Genomic DNA, 19,304 nt, shown 5'->3' with positions numbered 1-19,304 from the left:
CTGATTTTAGGCTAGTAAACTGATTTAAAGGTTTGATTTGCGATTTTTAGGGTTTTGGTGGAAAGTTGGGGAAAGACAATTCTGGGTGCGGGGATTGGACACAGTTTTTGCAGGGGGTTCTTTGGGGCAAGGTAGGAAACTGTACTGATGCCTTTAAATTAAGTGAATGGATAAGAATGACCGGTGAGGAGCTAAAGAGAGCAAGAAACCTTCGAGAGTTCTCTTTAGACAGATGAAAACATAAATATTAAGCAAACTTAAAAGCAGAGCATGACAATCATGAATTCTACTTTAACACTTCATTTGCCTAATTTGCAGAAGGAAAAGTAAGAAGATGATTCACATAACAAACTTACAAGTACAAAGAGAAACACACCATCAATACATGTAACCACAGGAATCCCAAAAAGGACTGCAAAACCCTGGTCTTTCTTCCTTTGCCAAAATTGCAGAGATACAATGAGTAATACAATAGAGCTTTCTCCCTCAAGAGTCCAACCTCTCTAACCTCTGAAAATGACTAAGAAAATACATAATATAGGCAAGCTAACACCTTTCCTTGCCTCTAGGGGTCGAGCTCATCCTTCTAGGAGCTGTTTCAACCAATTCTAAACTGAGCACTAAAATCTAGGCAGTCAAAACAACTTGCCTCTATAAGCTAGGAAACCAATTCATTTATTAAATATTTGCTATTTCATGAATGAATCTTCTAGAATAGGTAAATAAGTGTCATGTCAACATGAAAATACATTAATTACATCAAAGAGGGTGAAAAATCCCATCACAAGTCAAAACTGGTCAAAGCTAGGTGAATTCCTGAGCTGTAGATGAAAAATTGGCAAACTTTCCCAACAGGTCGCGCGCCTTTGGAGCTGCTTTTGAAGCACTTCCAGGTGTCCAAATGAATCAAAAGTGGGCTTGTTGGAAAGTTCTGGATGTCTACTTTCCAACCCAAGTGGAATTTTTGAATTTGGTGGCCATTTGCCCCTCCAAAATTGCAATCTCCCAAGACTGCTTCCTGTGTATCAAAAAGGTGGCAGAAAGTCATTTTTTGCTTTTTTTTGACCTTCTGGAGGCTCAAAACTTGATGAAATCTCTTGGTAATTGCTGAGCAGGTGTATCTTTGCATGACAAATCCAAAAATGCTGAGTTTTCCCGAAATGGAGTCGCCCATCGAATAGGTCGCGCGCGGCGCGAGACTTGTTGGGGAGGAAAACCTGTGTTTGGCATAAAAAATTCACAATTGACAATTTTCTCCAAATTTCTTGAAATTTGGGCTGGGAGTCCCCAATCAAGTACCATGCTCAGTCAAAGAGGCTTTGGCCAAGATTTGGAGTGGATCGGGCCTTTTCCGTCGTTTTAGTGCCTTGGCCAACCTCCTTGGATCTGGCGATTGTAATTTTGACATTTCTTTAAAACCATGACACCTGTGCAAAAAGTGAAGGAGGTTTTTCTTCCTTGGCCTGTTGTGGACAAAAACCTCTCTCAGTTTTCCCAAATTCATCTTTGATTGCTCTGAAACGGCTTTTGAGTGAAACTTATCCCGATGTGTGGAACAAGGGATTTTGTCGAAATGAAGCGAAATGAAGGGGATAAGGGGCTTCTAAATTCTTGGGGAAATTTTTGAAAGTAGGGAGGGATGTTAGGAAGCAGGGGAAAATGGAATCGCGGAGATCGAGTGAGGGGAAGGGGTCCAAACGGGCAAAACACAGGCCCAACCTAGAAAATTGCCAAGTTGTAGCAAGAAACTAGGGTTTGTGAAAAAATGAGGAATTTGGGGAATCTCAGTGATGGGAAGTGTTTGATAAGGTACTTTAATGATAGGGGAAGGTGTATGAACATCAGGATACAAGTTTTGCCGATGATTTGACCGTCCAAGAGAAATTGGCTTCAAAACCCTAAGAGAAGAAAATGACCTTACCTAGGCGCAACTGAAGCATGGACAAGGTGTAAAATGACTCATTAGACATTGACATGATAATGACAACCCTATGAATGATGATAGACTCAGCAGAATGATGACATGGATTGGCATTTGGGCAATTTTGTAAAGAGTGAAAGCAAACCCTAGACCTAATGCCTAGTGACCAAATTTTGCTTGAAGACTCACTGAAATGACAAAATTTGACCTTGACACTCTGAAACCACTTTGTAAGAGCATATTTGATCACTGGAGGAAGGCTGGAAAGACTGACACTAACATTACCGACGCATATTTCATTTTACGAAGAAATATACAAACAAACGTCCTTACACCACTGTCGGTAAGAAAAGACATGATACATTTAGAGTACGAAATGAGTAATCTGAGGATGAGTATAGTGCTGATGTCGGAATCTTTCCAGAAGATAATTTGTGAAGTACTGCACATGCACTTCTTTTTTGGATTCCCAAATCTCATTTTCGTGATTTCCGGGTGGTTGTAAAAAGTTAATAGATATGAAAGGATTTTGTTCTGGATCTGATTGTAGGTGGAATTCATTGTATTCCATTTGAGTCCCATCTCTATTGGGTGTCAACATTCGTGCAATGAATTCATGAGTGACGAACCAATGAGTATGTCCACACCTTCTTAGTGCATTGATAAAATCAACATCTTCAATTCTGACAATGTCTTCGACATGCTTGTACAAGATTCCTGTCAGGTGTGCATGTGGTTCTGAGAACCCATCAATCTTTAGTCGACATAAGGTATATGGCTTTATCAAGAGAGCGCTGAGTCCATAGATTTTCCACCACCTGATAAACTAGGCCAGAAAAGTATCTTCATGATTCATTCGGGAAGTTGGCCAATCTTCATACCTAAAATCAAACTATAGATGATAAAAAAAGTTAGAGGAAATATTTTCTAAATTCATGCATTGGAAAAAAACAGTCTCCTGCCTTTCTAGATCAAAATGAGTCCTCTATAGAGGATTATTGAACTGCTTGATAGTAATCCTGCAATTTCCAATTCTGTCATCTTCTTCATAAAAGAGTTCATGGGAAATGTTGCCTATATGGACCAGATAATCTAGCTCACTAATTGCGAGATCATTTTCAATTTCTTGGTCATGCTAGGTCCAAAAATTGGGAACTCTTTCTCTCTAGCGAATTTCAGATACTGGATACCATGTTTCATCATGGTCTAAAATGCTTTCTCTCATATCATATCTTACCCATCCCTGTCTGCCTTCTATTTCAACATGTTCTTCAGATCTTCTGATAAAATTGCATGATAAAGAGTGAATAGAATTTTTCTCTAAAAATTCCCTTGACAACATGTCAGCAAAAGAATTTTTATGTCCAGGAATGAATTCAATTTCAAAATCATACTGACTGAGAGTCATTACCCATCTTACCATAGTAGCGTCTTCAAGTTCACACTTGTGAATATCAAACTTTAAAGCTTGGCAATCTGTCTTAACCAGGAACTTAGTGTAAATAACAAAGTCTTTAAACTTTTCTATTCCCAAACAAACTGCTCTGAGTTCTTTCTTGAGGCTAGCCCAATTTGTTTGAGATGTCGACCATAGTCCAGAAGCATATTGACAAATTTCCAGTGAGTTTTTCTTTTCTGGATCTTCTTGACAAAGAACAGCTCCCCATCCAATATTACTGGCATCTGCCATAATTACTTTCTTCTATTGTTCTTGGATTGGACAGAGGCTGAATTTTGCGAATCCTATCCTTGATTTTCTTCATTGCATTTGTGCAATCTTCATTCCAGGGAATGGGATCTTTCTGTAATCTCTTATTCAGTAATTTCCTTTCTTGTGCACAATGATGAAGAAATTTGGAGACATAATTTAAGCTCCCTAAGAATCTTTGCAACTGTGTTTTGTCCAAAATTTCATCAGGAAAATTATCTATGAAATCTAGACTTCTTTGGATTACTTGATATGAACCATACTGGATATTATATCCAAGAAAATCTATCATAGTTTTGAACAATTTCATCTTAGTTTTAGAGAGGACTATCCCTTTTTCTTTTATCCTCTGGAGAAATAGTTTCAGATGCTTAATATGAGATGGTATATCATCAGAATGTACAAGAATATCATCAATGTATTTTTTTATAAATTCCTCCATACCTTCAAACGTCTCATCCATTATGCGCTAGAAGGCTGATGGAGCATTGATGAGTCCGAATGGCATTATGTTCCACTCAAAATGACCTTCAGGAACAAAAAAAGTTGTTTTCCATTTATTAGATTCCTTGATGCCTACCTGCCAAAATCCTGATTTCAAATCAAATTTTGAGAAAATCTTTGATTTTGAGATTTGTGTTAGGATTGTGGAGGGCTTTGGAAGGGGATAAGCATCATAATCCAATAGATTATTCAGTGGTTTGTAGTTTACCACCAACCTTGGTTTTCCTCTGGCAATCTCTGCATGTTTGTTTACATAAAAAGCAAAGCAGGCTATTGGACTTTTGCTTTTTCTGATCAAGCCTTTCTGTAAAAGACTCTTGATCTCTTCTTTACAGTGTGGTTCATCGGAACAACTTTCGATCTTCTTAATTTACCACTGAAGTCATTTTTCAATGGTAACTCAACTTCATGCTTATGCACATGCCAAAAGGCATTTGGGTCTTCAGAGCAACATTCCAGAAATTTATTTTTCAGATTGGCCATCTCCCTATCAAACTTTCCTTGTTCAATGCTTTCATCAATTTTTAAAATCTCCTTCTTTTCCATTTTAGACAGTAAGGTTTCTAGCCGTTCAATCCTTCTGATTCTATTGTGTGAGTTGGAATTTATACAAGGAAAAAACAACGCTTTACCTTCCAGTTCAAGAAAATAACCATATCTCCTTGTTTGTTGATCAAATTTCACTCCATGCTTTTGGAAATTCTGGAAGAAAGGTGTTCCTAAGTACATTGCGCAATCCATCCCTGTAACAATTGGGCAAACCACATTTATTCCAATAGAATCAGTTAGGAAAATATCAACTGGAACCTCTGAAGTAGTGATGATATCTCCACTGGCTGTTGTAACCTTTGGATAAGTAATTGGCCTTTTGAGATGAGTATCAACTACTGTATTATTTACAATATTTAATCTTGAACCAGTATCCATAAGGACTTTCCAGTATTCCACTTTGGAACCAATTCTGACTTTTAATTTGATGCAATACATTACATCTCCATTAATCTGATTGCAACCTAATCCTACCCTTTCATCATCATTCTCATCATCAATGTTGGGTTCTTGAATCTGTATACCTGGAAAGGGTTTCTAATGGAATGTCCAATTCTGTGTCTGTGCAGAAGTTGAAGGCTGTTCTGCTTTCATTTTCCTGAGTTGGCAATCTTGGTGACTTTCAATACAAAGCCTTCTATTTTCTTTTACTGTCTTCCTTAGATCTTTTATTGCCTGGTGGATACTTGGCAAAGTATGGGGAAGATCTTCTTCAAAATCTTCCTGCCTGAATTTACTGGTCAAGGCTTCTACTGAGAAAAGAGAAGAAAAGAGAAGCTGGAGGAACATATCCTTTGTTAGGATTGCTTTGCTTGGCTGTCTTAGAATTTAAGTGATTGATTAACAACTCTTTATACATATCTTTTAATTGTGGGTCTGTTGCTGCCGTCATTTGCGTGAAAAGATTTCTAGCCTGTTCATCAAATTCGCCATTCTTCATCATATTCAAGGAATGACATTGGCAGACATCTGTGTCACTGCATTCGCAATTATCTTTGAAACATTTTGCACAATGTGGATCATTGCATATTCTTCTTTCGAGTCAAAAGTATTAGAATCAGAATTAAATTTATTGATGTAATCTGATTCTCTCTCACTTGTTATTTCCTCACAACTATCAGGAAGATTTAAACAATTTACTTTACCCGATTTATTTCTGTAAAATACTTTCTTTTTACCTTTCTCTGGTTTCTTTTTTTCTTTCCCCAACTCTGGACAGTTTGCAGAAATGTGTCCTTTTTTGTTGCAGTGGTAACATTGAACTTCCTTTTTTCTTGTAAATAGCTGTGTCTGTTTGTAATCTTTCGGCTTCTTTTGGTGGATGATCTTTTTGCCTGAAAAATTCTTTGTTGCGTGCTTCTTTTTCCTGTAAGCACGCACATCTCTCCCCTCTGAATTTTTTGGAGCAGAAAGGTGCCATTGCTTGCACAGTTGCTGGTAACCATGTGGCTTCTTTGGATTCATGGCTGCTCTGGCTATCTTCATTTGGGAGCAAAGTTCAACAATTATGGCTTTCACTGCCTGCCTAATTACTCCAAATTTGTAGTCACCAATGCTTCCTGGCAATTTGCTGACTATTGCTGTTGACACCCATAATGGTAATGATGAAACAAATATTTCCTTCCATTTGGGTTCAAGAATGAGTTCTGGTGACAAAGTATGCAATCTATGCAGGAACTCATTAAAGTATTCATCAAAATGCTTCATATTATGAAGTTTCATAGCAACAAGAGTAATAGCAGTCAGATCATTATTTATCTGTGGGAAGCCAATAAAGTTAACAGTAATGCCATAAAGTAAACAACCAATCATATTGTTTACTGGAAGTGAAGTAAACAGATCCATGTAAGTACTTCCGTCGGCATTCTTTACCTGTGAATTTTCCCAATTAGTCAACAATAGAGGATCTTTGATCGTTTCTGCTTTTAGCCAAGAATCTAAAGATCCTTCAAACCCACCAATGATTCTTCTTGTAGAATTTATGGGTCCAATATCATCAGCCAGATAGGTCCTGTAGCATACTAACATGGAGTGCATGACTGATAATACTTCTGCTTCTGTGCAGTTGTCAATATTCCAAGAATATGTCGAGGAGGCTGACCAATCTTTGTGATACTCGGATTTCATCATATCCCTTCTGTCTGGAGCAGGGGACCAAGTGGAATTCCATGTGGACCTGGAAGTAGTTGCATGAACTGCTTCTTCATTTGGAATATTAAAATGAACTTTATCTTGAGGAGAAAAATTCTGTACAAATTCCTCAAGACTTTCTAGTGAAGGCTCATCATTGTTTATTTCAAGTTTGTTCAATCCTGTCTCTTTGTCTTCTTCTAAGTTTTCATACCATTTCTTTTCTTCTTTGTCTTCTTCATCTTCTGAAGCATTTTTTGTTATCCATTTTGTGAAAGAAGAGCTAGCTGATGGATCTGTTTTTGAAGAAACACAGGGATTTGGCTTTAGATGGCCAAAGAAACTAGGTGCAGCAAAAGGTGCATAAGAATATGAAATCCCTGGTTTTGGAAACTCAATCTCTGCTGGTTGTCTTATGAGACTAGAGACAGAGGATGAAATAGTATAAGGCATTTGAGAGTGAGGTTCACTAAAAAGAGTGGTAGATTTGAATGAATCTGTAGGATGTCTCTTTTTGAGTGAATCAACAGAAATAGAGACATTTGAGACTTGCCTCTTTAGTATGTCAAGGCTAGAATTAACCTTAACAATTTCTCTTCCCTGGATAATTGTTACATTTTGAATTTTCTTTTCTGTGGATAACTTGAGGTTATCCAGGGTTTCAACTATATGTTTATCATTTTCTGCAAGAGTCTTGACATTCTCATTTAAACATACAGTAGCATGGTCCTGTTTTTGAAGCATTCTAATCATCATTTATTTTAGAATATTATTCATGTCCTCAATAGACTTATGCTGTGTTCTTAGAAATTTTTCCAAACTGGAAAGAGCAAGGTTCGTCCAGTTTGTAGCTAAGACAAATTCTTTGGTTGAATCTTCTGTTTGAACTGGAGACAGTTTATAAATTTTTCCATCCTGTTGTCTGATAACAAAGTTTTTCCATGGTGGAAAATCATTTTCTGTTTGATAGATCTATCCATCAAAAAGTTCCCATTTGTGTTTTGGAGGGGAACCTTATGACCTGCAGATTTTTGGGCAGGTTTGGTTTAGACAACATTTTCTGTATTTTTGGAGAAAAGTCAGGACTTACTAAAGGAGATGGAATTATGACAGCATTAGATTCCATCTTTCCTTTAATGAAATTATCAACATCAAGAATCCTTTTTTGTTTTGCCTGATTTTTGAACTATTTTCTTAAGGATTCTTCTATCTGATTCGAGGAAGGGTAATACCATTCATAAAAAGAAATCCACTGGTTATTAGATTTCATCCAATTTCTCCATTCCTCATTCTTTTGTTTATTGAAACTTTTCTTTTCGGTTTTGGGAATAAGCTTCAGTTCTTCAACATATCTGTTTTCTGACTTGTGTGTGAAAATGTCCCAATTGAACATTTTCTTCTTCCACATATCATCTGGATCGTACGGACTAATTCCTTTAAAGATCTTCAAGAATGCAATGATCTCATTATCTGAAGGAATTTCCACACTGTTTGGAATTTTATTCATAGGATTTTTCCTGTATGATGGGATTTCAGATCCATCATTAAATCCTAGGCCTTTATGAGTATTCTGTTGTACTGACTGTATGATTATCTCTTCATGAATATTGAAGAGACGAGTTTTGGTATAGTCCTCTTCAGATTTACTTTTATCTTGTATAAAAGTAATCATGTTTATCCTATTTCTGTCTTCTTGATTATCTCCATGCGGGGTAGGTGGCTGTGAAGAAAACCTACGAGACCATCACCTGTAAATTCCTCCACAATTTTTACTTGTAAAGATGGAAATGTTCATACCATCTTCCCAGAGTCACGAGCTGAGCTTGGTGGACCATCTATATCCATTTCTAACTCTGTACATACTCCGCCTCCCATTTACTTAGTAGACCCCACATTTTTAGAATCAATCAAAAATCTGGTTATGAATCATGTTGCCTCATCTAGCAATCCTTTAGCTGCTGTTTGTGACCATCCTCACTGTTCCAAAACATACTGTGAGTTTAAGCACAAGAGTCAGTGGGAAGACCCATGTGGTCAGTTAGGGAGAGAAAACGACCAAAGTGGTTTGGTAGCTATGTGGCTAGTTTTGTGGAGATCGAGCCATCTATCTATGTGGAGGCTGTGAGTTAGCAGAACTGGAGGGATGCCATGGTGGAAGAGTATGCTTCCATCATGAAGAATGATGTTTGGGAGATAGTGTTGAGAGCTAAGGGGAAGTCAATGGTGACTTCAAGGTGGATTTATAAGATTAAACATGCCGTGGATGGCAGTGTGGAGAAGTTCAAAGCTCGATTTGTGGCATGGGGGTTCTCACAGGTAGAGGGAGTTGATTATGAGGAGACCTTCACACTAATGGCTCGATACACCTCGATTAGAGCAGTGATCTCCATTGCAGCAGAGATGGGTTGGAAGATCCACCAGATGGATGTGAAGACCTCCTTTCTCAATGGAGTCATACAGGAGGATGTTTGTGGGGAGCAACCATAGGGCTTTGAGGTGCATGGGAGAGAGTCTCATGTATGCAGGCTTTAGAAAGCCTCATATGGTCTGATGCAAGCACCGAGAGCATGGTACCTGCTTTTAGAAATTTCGTTTGAGGCGACTGGGCAGAAGCAGAGTGTTGGTGCTAGCAGCTACCGACAGGGCTGCAGACAGTGGCCAAAAAGTCCCTTTTTGTTAATTATTTTTTTAGCCTTCTTATTTTTATTTTATATATATATATATATATATTTTAAAATTTTTTGTATTGATATATGCTCTTCTATTTTTATTTTTTTGGTAATATAACCTTCTTTTTCTTTTTCTATTTTTGACTTCTTTTACTTTCTATATATATTGATTTTTTTTTAAATGTATGGCCAAAGGCCTGAATGGAAAATCTAGCAGAATGGAGAATCTCCAAGACTGGTGTAGCGAAACGCCTAAATCACGACAAAAACAAGGTTGACGGATGTTTGTTGGCCAAAGGCCGGATCAGGTGTGGCTCCGATACCAAATGGAACGAACAAAGTTCGTTCTTCACATTAAATACTCCAAAAGACTTGGAATATGAAGATATCCATTGAGATACCAGAATATATATTAAATGTAAGAATAAGAATGATGATATAATTGGGAATGAGGGTTCCGTATATATAGCTAGGTAAGTACCCTTTCACGAACATGCATGTTTGTAGAGACATGCCTCTTTGTTTAACTAATCATTATTTAATTACATATTATGATTATTATTTATTATCTATTTTTATTATTATTTTTACATAAATTATATTCATAACATTTTCTTTAGGGATTTATTGTTCTTTGCTTTAGATAATTGCATTTCATCATTTACATATTGAATTCACCCCATTGCATCATAACGTTATTCAAATTTACAACATTATTCAACAACATATGCAATTATATAGAAAGAACAATATCATCATCAATGCAATGGAACATAAAGGAACAATAGAAGAAAAGCATTCACACATAGAGACACTAGGATTGGTCAGAGACCAGGGAAAACCCCACTACAGGGAAAACCCTTTCAAATTCTTTTTCTTGTTAGATTATCCTTGAATATTTCCGTAAAGAGAGAGTACAATGATCCATATCTTCAACCACATAACTATCCAGCAAAATAAACTAAACAACATCCAAGAGATGAACCCAACAATGCTAATAATCAAAACCTTGATTCAGAAGCCTGCGGTCCACTATCAATATCTGCGGTCAATTGTCAAATTCTACTGTCAACTGTAAAAATCAAACCCTAGTTTCCAACCACACGGAGAGAGTGTGTGTGTGCAGTTGAAAGTTATCGAAACCATCCTACCACACCCATGAGCCTGCATGCCTGCGGTTGTGACCGAAAATACCTTGTAGCATGCATGTGGCTAGGAACCAAAAATCCTAATCACACATGCGAGCTTCAGACCCCGCAACTTTGAACCTGTATGTACTATGAACCAATCTCTGTGAACTATCTCAGATCTGTGTGAGCCAAACCAAAGAAAGAAGAATGAGTGATGATGACGTCCAAATGAGATTGAGGTCACATGTATTTATAGGCTTCCAAGGGTGTCCAATTTCTCTTTAGGGCTGACCTATCCTTTTATGCATATGTGGGCTTCACTTCAAAAATACACTTTCCCTTGTCCAAATCCAGTGCTTCAAAGATCAAAATTAGTCCTCTTGAAAAGAAGAATCTAGTCCCATGATTGGAATTTGTCACTTTGCTGATAATTAACACCATCCATGTGACATTATTTCCACTTGATGGATTAACCCAATCACCATGTGGTAACCCAAAAAATTGTTGTTATTTCTTTAACCTTGTTACAACATTAGCTAAGAAAAAAAATTTGGATGTGAACCCCAAAGCACAGTGAAATCAAATTTTATTATGGCATATGATCTCACAGTTCAATAATATATTAACAACCTATTTGGGAGGACTTAGCTTTCTATAGAACATTTTGTAAAGGCTATTTTTCTCTCTCCTCCCAAAATAATAATAATTGACTTGTTGTCTAGATAAATGTCAGAAACTAAGTCAATTGTAATAGAAAATAATTTCTTTTACATGAAAAATCTTCTATTAGGGGTTGACTTGGCTCAAAGAGGCCACAATTTGCTTGGAATGACAACGACTAGTTGCAAGGGCTTTGAAAGCGTGCCATTGTTTGATTTGATTCGAAAAGGTTGACGACTACCTTGAGGAGGGTCAATCTACCCACACTGCAACGATTAACTCACTTAGCCTCAATGACTACCATGAATGGGTTGACATTTTACATAAAAGAGAAAGCACTTGACCATATTTATGTTCAAAATTTTGTATTGTGGTCACGTCAACCCTCACATGATTAAACGTTGAGCCCTAATGTTCCCATTGTTGATCTTGGACTGCAATGTATAGCTTGGAAAAGTTGGCGAGTTGATCTAGGAGGCAACGACTTGCATTATCTTATGAAAGCACCAACATTCTTCCTCATTTCAGCTTGAGAAGGTTGCAAGGATGATACGAGGCATTATTCTCCACATACAACGTAGAATATAACACATGCAACATCCATTTTCTTTGTCGCTTTTATGTTCATAGAATATGAAGCATCAAAATTGGTAGTTTGTTGGCTTGAATGTAAAAATACACAAAGGTATTTGAAATAATAATTTATTAATATATAAAAATTGTGCAAGTGATGAATGTTACAATGAGGACCCGCATTTATATACCTAAGCAAGTGTCCTTTCGTGATTGGGCATGTCTTTTAGACATGCCTTTTCAGTTAACTTAATGACTATTTAACATAATCAATATTTGATTATTTAATATATACATTTATTTTATTTATTTACTTGTTATGAACTATATTCATAACATAGCTCCATCCTTCAGAAGCTTTGTCCTCAAAGCTTATTGTCGGCAGTTTCCTTCAGTTTGTATTTGTCATCTTGGTATATGTAACTCGACGCCATTGGCACCTCTGCCTGTATAATTGCTTGGTAACACTATCTTGAATCTAGGGTTATCGATTTATTTATTTTTTATTTTAATAACTCTATTTTTTTTGTTTTTTAAATAACTCTTACTTTTTTCCCTTTTTTTTAGATAATATATATATATATATATATAATTAAATACTTTTAATTAATATTAATATTATTTTTTATTATTTAAGATATAACTATATTAAAATTAATATATAATATAGTTCATATTTATGAATTTAAATTTTCTAACTTACAAACTTCTGTGACGTTCTCTGTTGACCCCAGTGTTTTTAAAACCGGAACCGGTGACCGGACCGGTCCACCTAATGAACCGGTTTACCGACCGGAACCGGTCTAACCGGGACTGGTTTGGTCTAAACGAACCGGTTTTAGAAAAATACATTAAATAATTATTTTTTAATGAAAAAAACTATTTTTAAGATTTAAAACCATGATTCCAAGCCAATAGAGACAAAATATGCAAAGATTGCTCATTTATATACCATGTAAAGGTGAATATATCAAAATGGCATCGAGTGCAATACATATCGTCGACAAAATACATAAGCAATGAGGCTCTAAATGGCCTCTAGAGTGCAAAAACAAAGCCTACAAACTATGGGGCCAGTGGCCTACTACAAGACTTCAGTGTAGACTCTACATATATGATAATAGTAATACTATAATAGTGATCAACATTATCACTTGAAGTTAAAACTTCTCGTGAGTCTCAGTCATCATGATCAAACTCGGTTGAGTCTCGACTCCCAAACTTTGCAGTCACAAACTTCTCTATTGGTTCAGTGACTTGAGTCTCAAACTTCTGAAGGTATTCTGCCCTAATATGCCCTATTATTTCATTTGGTGCTCCACATGGCTTTACATGGCCTCCTATCCCAGCCAAGTGTTGCTTGAACCTGTTAATACCCCCTCCTTGAATGGATTTTTGGCAATATTTGCAGATCATTTTGCCATCAATCATATCACAATGAGCCCATGCAGTGTCTTTGGCTTTTGGAGGCATGATGACTCCCTGGATGGTAGATCATAGAAGTGAGAAGTTTATAACACATAAAAAAAATTAATTCATGGACAACAGTCAAATAAGGAATTTTCAAGTGCAAATCCTTACCTGGAAATGCAAACTAGCTTCCTTAGCCTCCTCTTGAAGATGGCAACTCCACTGACAGCTACACACTGTCTCCAAAATAGCTCCAACTCCAACTCCAAGATGACTACTTCAGCAAAGACTCAACACTCTCCAAGCTCACAAACAAACTCACAAACACTCACAAACACTCCAAATCAGTTGTGTGAGACAAATGAGAGTGAGAGGGGCCTCTTATAAGCTTGGAGAGGGTGTTTTTGGAGGGAAAACACCCTTAGTTCCCCCCCAAAACCCCTAAACCACAATCAGAAAACCGCTTTTTGCAAGTTATGGTGGGCTTGCCATAAACCGGCCGGTTTAGGACGGAACCGGCCGGTTCCGCCCTAAATCGGCCGGTTTTGACCGGTTAGGGCCAGATTTCGGGCACATGAGGTAGTAAACCGGGTTTTTTAGGCCGGTTCGGACCGGCCAGTTCTCTAACCGGCCGGTTAGACCGGTTACCGGTTTTTGTGGCCGGTTTTTAAAACTATGGTTGACCCTTCGAACTGGATTTCTGAAAGCGTTTGCGTGAAGGTCACAACGACACCGAAAATTGTTGCAGTGGATAACCCATGCGGACGCAGGTGGATGGTGTGGTATCGGTGCAGCCACAGGAGGGTTGTCGGAATTATAGAAACGGTAGACCAAAACTTTCAGTGCGCTGCATAGTGCGACGACAACGATCTCTTGTGGAAATGGCTCCATAAACCCCGAGTAAGAAAGATTTTGCATTAAGATATGATTTGAAGGCATTGAGGTCATGGAAGATGGCCCAGTAGGAGGTGCAAAGTTGGGACTCATGGCGCTTGCATTGGGAGCTGAATAATAATTCATTATTTGGTTGATATTATAATTGGCACAATTTGCAGGACCAGGAACAAAACTATTGTTCACAAAGTTAACATTATAATTGTTGTGGGAATTTGGAATATAAGAATTGTTAGAATTAACAAAACGAGAATGATTTCCACAAGGGAAAGATTTTCCTTCTATACCCGACACGTTGTCTAAGGAAAATGATCCAACATTGGTACTATCATAGTTTACGCTGTGGGTATCAGTGGTGGGTAAAGAACCAACAATGAAATTCGATTTATCGAACGCTGGTAAGTTGAAGAAATCAATATTGACCTCATCCCCTCACTGCTTTCTTTGGGGTTATTAATTGTTGCAGCATTATCTGCACTGCACCCTACATAACTGCTATAATCTATATTGCCATTATTCTCTTTGTCAACGTGGGGAATCCCCAAATTTTCAATATCAACGGTTGCAACATTATTTGAACTGCATCCAATATAACTGCTATAGTCTATATTGCCATTATTCTCTTCATCGACGTGGGGAATTCCCAAGTGTTCAATATCAACTGTTGCATGAGTTAAATTAGCTGACTTGGTTACATTACATAACTAGCCAAAACCAGGATCCTGAACTCCATTTCTATTATCCAACTCATCATCACTATCAATAATCACAGTTCGACTCCTTTTGCTAGAAAACTCGAAGTCTTGACAATCACTAGAGCGTTTTGACATGTTAGGCTTTGGTTGACCATTATCTTCAGATAGACAAGGTACCAAGGAAGAGCATTTAGCAAATGTATGATGGGCAGATGCTTTTTGGATTTCTTGGACAGATTCCATAGTAGATATGTGACTCACAACTTTACTGCACCCATATGGGTTTTGTAAAGTTTGCGTCAATTTCATATTTTGACTACCATTAATGCAACAAAATCCAGACTCTACACTGTTCACAATCTCTGACAAGGTGCAACAAAATCCAGACTCGACACCGTTCACAATTTCTGAGAAGGGTTCAACATTACTTATTCCATTCAGAGATGCTGTGCCCACAGTATCATTCTAAATATCATCATTAGCTGTCTTCTTTCTCCTGCATTCATTCCTCCTTCGTTTCAGACGTCTTTGCATTTTATGAGCCCTTTGAACATCCTCCTCCTCTTTAACCATTCTGAATCTACTCCTTTGTTGTTCGGTTAAATCACACTCCTCATTTGCAACTACCACTGCATAAATTCGATTTCTTGAGTAGTTATCGAGGTCATTGATTTCCTCCACCTCATTAACACTGGGAAGCTTCAGGCCCATAATTGTTGCTTTTTCAGGGGTATAATCTAAGTACACCGCTGCCCACTATTTGGAACCAAATACATTGCTTTTATGGACATCATTTTCTATTTCAAAGAAATTATCCACTAAGTCCCAATCCTTATCCTCTATGCTTTCTTTTCTATCTTTATTACCATCTTCAATAGCCAGTTTTTTAACAAGAAAGCCACTGGCTCCTTCCTCCAACAATTTCCCATGATGTCTTCTTACTGGTCGACAAGCTTGCGGATCACACTCAACTTCATTGACAAAATCTGTGATTTCTTCTGTAGGCAGTTGACCAGCCCAATGGATATGCTTTTTCCAAGCCTCAGTACTGCATCCTTCGGGAGCCTGTTTTTCTACCCACTTGTATAATGTAGGAAGTTCAATACCAACATCATCAAGTTGCTCCAGCAAAACTGCATTCTCATCCTCCAAACAATCAAGAGTACTCTCCCACTGTTCCTTGAAAGTTTCCATTTCATTCTCAACAACATCTTCTAAATCTTTCCCAGTTAGTGACTCAGATAACTCGGATCTAACATCCCTTTCAACACGGGCAAGTGATTCTTCCTTTAATGATTCTTGGGCTTCTGTTGCCTTGCTTTGAACTTGTAAAAACTCATCATTCAGATCTATATCATTCTCATCCACATCAAGATCAACTTCATCTGGATTTTCAGCATCATAATCTTCTTGATCTATATCAGCTATATTAGAATCATTATCTTGATCTAGACCATCCTCATTCACATCAAGATCAATTTTATCTAAATCCTCATCTTGATCTGTATAAGCTTCATCGGAATCATCATCTAGATCATTTTACTTGTTATCGCTTTCCTTTCGACAGGCTTTAACTTCTGCATATGATTTTTCTAAATGCATAAATACTTCTTGAATTTTATTAAACTGGTCAACGCAATCAGGACGTGAACGTAATGGCACATTGTGTGGCGAACAACGTTCAAAGACTCGCATGATTATATTGTGCGCCATGGCTATGATACCATTGAAGCATCAAAACTGATAGCTTGTTGGCTTGAATGTAAAATACACAAAGGTATTTGAAATTATAAATTATTAATATATAAAAATTGTACAAGTGATGAATGTTACAATGAGGACCCGCATTTATATACCTAAGAAGGTGTCTTTTCGTGATTGGGCATGTCTTTCAGACATGCCTTTTCACTTAACTTAATGACTATTTAAAATAATCAATATTTGATTATTTAATATTTACATTTATTTTATTTATTTACTTGTTATGAATTATATTCATAACAGAATATATACCCACTTTCTCCTTTAGAGATGGAATTCACCTTGACATATCTTACTTTTGCTAAAAGTTTAACGTGGCATGTCAAGTATGTCTCTTGTTGATCACAATGACCCCTGTGCATTTGGATTTGTGAACTGCCTTGAGAAATGTGAAGTTTGATGTGAACTGTGATACTGCCATGTGGAGAACTAAATATAACACAACCAAGGAAGTGCATACAAACTCTATAAACATGACCATGTTGGAAAGACATAGGTGCACGTAAAACCATGGGTTTGACAACACTTACAAAGTGCAATCACCTCTACATATCAAACAAATGGTTCCCATAAACAATGTATCCCGGTAGATCCATATCAATGTTGATTTTTCTACAAGAACACAATAGAATACTATTTTCTTCTAGATAATTACTACCTAATGATCTTCAATAAATTTATCTCATGCCATTGATATCATTGAGCAATTATACACATAAAAATATCAATAGTAAATGCAGTAGAAACAGTAAAGATTAGAGAAAGACAACCATGCACAATAGAGAATATTTTTACCCATGGAAACCCAACCTTGGGAGAAAACCCAACATCTTTCCTTAGGAGAAATTGTTCTTCAACAAGGTTTACAAATCAACAGTTTGTCTAGAAATCTATACCAAGTGCAAATCCAAATACCAGTCAAAACCTGGTCAAAGTATCAGCAGGTCAACGCTGGTCAAACCGGCCAAAATACTCAAAAGTCAATGCTGGTCAAACAGTCAACTTGTGGTCAAAATTCAGCCTTGTGGCTCCTGTGGTCAACTATGGTCAAATTCAGCCCTGCGGCTCCTGTGGTCAAATGCAGTTGACTGTTGTCAACTTCCTACATACGTGCAGTCCTCTTGCAACTCAGTCAACTCTGGTCAAACTCGGCCTAATACAGTTCAATAAACTCAAGTCAAACTCGATCAAATAGAGAGAAACAATTCATTCAAAATAGTCAACTCGTACTCCTTTTCTCCACACGTGTGGCTATCCAAGAGGCCTCGGAAATATTAAGAAGAAAATCACTTGTTTTGGTTGCAAAAAATTGAGATGTCACATCATATATATACACTAGTTGAATGGGGGTAAATTAACCCAAGGGACACACCCTTTCATGAGCTGGGCCGAATTGGTGCCCCAAAAAATTATTTTAATTTTCTTAAGCCAACTTGGAGACCTCTTTGGCATGCGAGAATACCTTCCGATGCTACACAAAAATGAACAATCAAGACCTCCAATCCTATCCAGGATGAATGGGATCAAAAGTGGGGACTAAAGGAACCAGGCATGGCCAACCATCCACATGGCCTAGGACACCACATACACAATCATCCACATGGCCTACAGGGTTTTGGGACTTGCACCCCTTTTGGTCATATAGTGGTGTTGTTCATGAAAGATGTAGGGTACCTCCTGGGAGGTAACAGGACCCATTACTTTTGTTGGTAAAAGTAGCATTAGGAATTGATAGTAGATTATGGATGAATCATGAGATACATTGATAGTATATCTTTTGTAACTATGTTTGTCTAGTTTGTTTTAACTTTCGACTTGGTAGCTAATGGCAATTATTTTTATCTTCTTGAGATATAATATATCTCATATTTGTGTCTTCTTTTTATATTTACATGGAAGTTTGATTATTCGATGTTGTTCTTATTCTATATTTAAATCCAAATGAACAAAATGAACATATTTTGCGTTTTTTATGCCTGTGAAGTTTTGTCATTTTTTCCATGTTGATTAACCATGTTGATTTATTTAGTTATTTTATTTTGTTGCGTGTGTGCGTGAGAGAGAGAGAGATGTTTATGTCAATTGTCCATAAATCTCTCTCCCTCTCTTCCTCTAGTGGTAGTTATCACATACCTTAGGTTGAAGCCCTAGGTGAAATGTGTAATAAAATTGTCATTTTCTGGCAGAGATTGTGTGCTGTTGATAATGTGTCTACTAGAATGGCTAAGAGGTCAAGTGAAGTGCTGCTTGTCCGTTGAGCCGTCTATGTCAAGAATTGATTGCTATGAAGGATATCTAGGCGTAAATTGTTGTCTTAGATTTAAATTTTGTTTATCAAAATAACTGTTTTGCTAGTTGTGATTTTAGACATTCATTGATCATTTACTCAGCTCATCTTGGACCTCCTTTTGTAGGAGTTGTGTCATTTATAGCAATCATTTCGATTATGCATTCTTGAAGCTATGTTTTTCATGTAGTTGTTTATTATTAGTGATTGACTTGAATTATGAGCAGTTATTACTTGGGCATTGGCATGCAGATGGTTGTTTGTATGAACATTGTCGAATTGGATCCACTTTCATCCCAGAGTTGCGGGGGAAGTTCTTTGCAACTGAAAATTTCTTCTATACTTCTCAGGTTATTTAATTGTTTGTTCCTTATCATTTTCATAGCCTGTTGTGTTTTTCTTGATCTTTCACT

At 37.1% G+C, this 19,304-nt stretch overlaps 1 protein-coding gene across 1 annotated transcript in view; it reads left to right on the top strand.

The window, feature by feature from the left end:
* LOC149165670 (GDA1/CD39 nucleoside phosphatase family protein) overlaps positions 1-19,304 on the top strand; it is a 237,464-nt gene that overhangs the window by 168,087 nt on the left and 50,073 nt on the right. Inside the window, exon 6 of the mRNA XM_089432351.1 lies at positions 19,144-19,241. Coding sequence (XP_089288477.1) covers positions 19,144-19,241 — 98 coding nt within the window. The remainder of the gene's footprint in view (positions 1-19,143; positions 19,242-19,304) is intronic.

This window comes from Pinus tabuliformis, chromosome 5_1 (assembly GCF_031772625.1).
Source record: "Pinus tabuliformis cultivar Carrire ecotype Pingquan chromosome 5_1, CPIR1, whole genome shotgun sequence".
Classification (NCBI taxonomy): domain Eukaryota; kingdom Viridiplantae; phylum Streptophyta; class Pinopsida; order Pinales; family Pinaceae; genus Pinus; species Pinus tabuliformis.
Note: the sequence above shows the minus strand (reverse complement) of the source record. Positions and strands in the feature narration are given on the sequence as shown.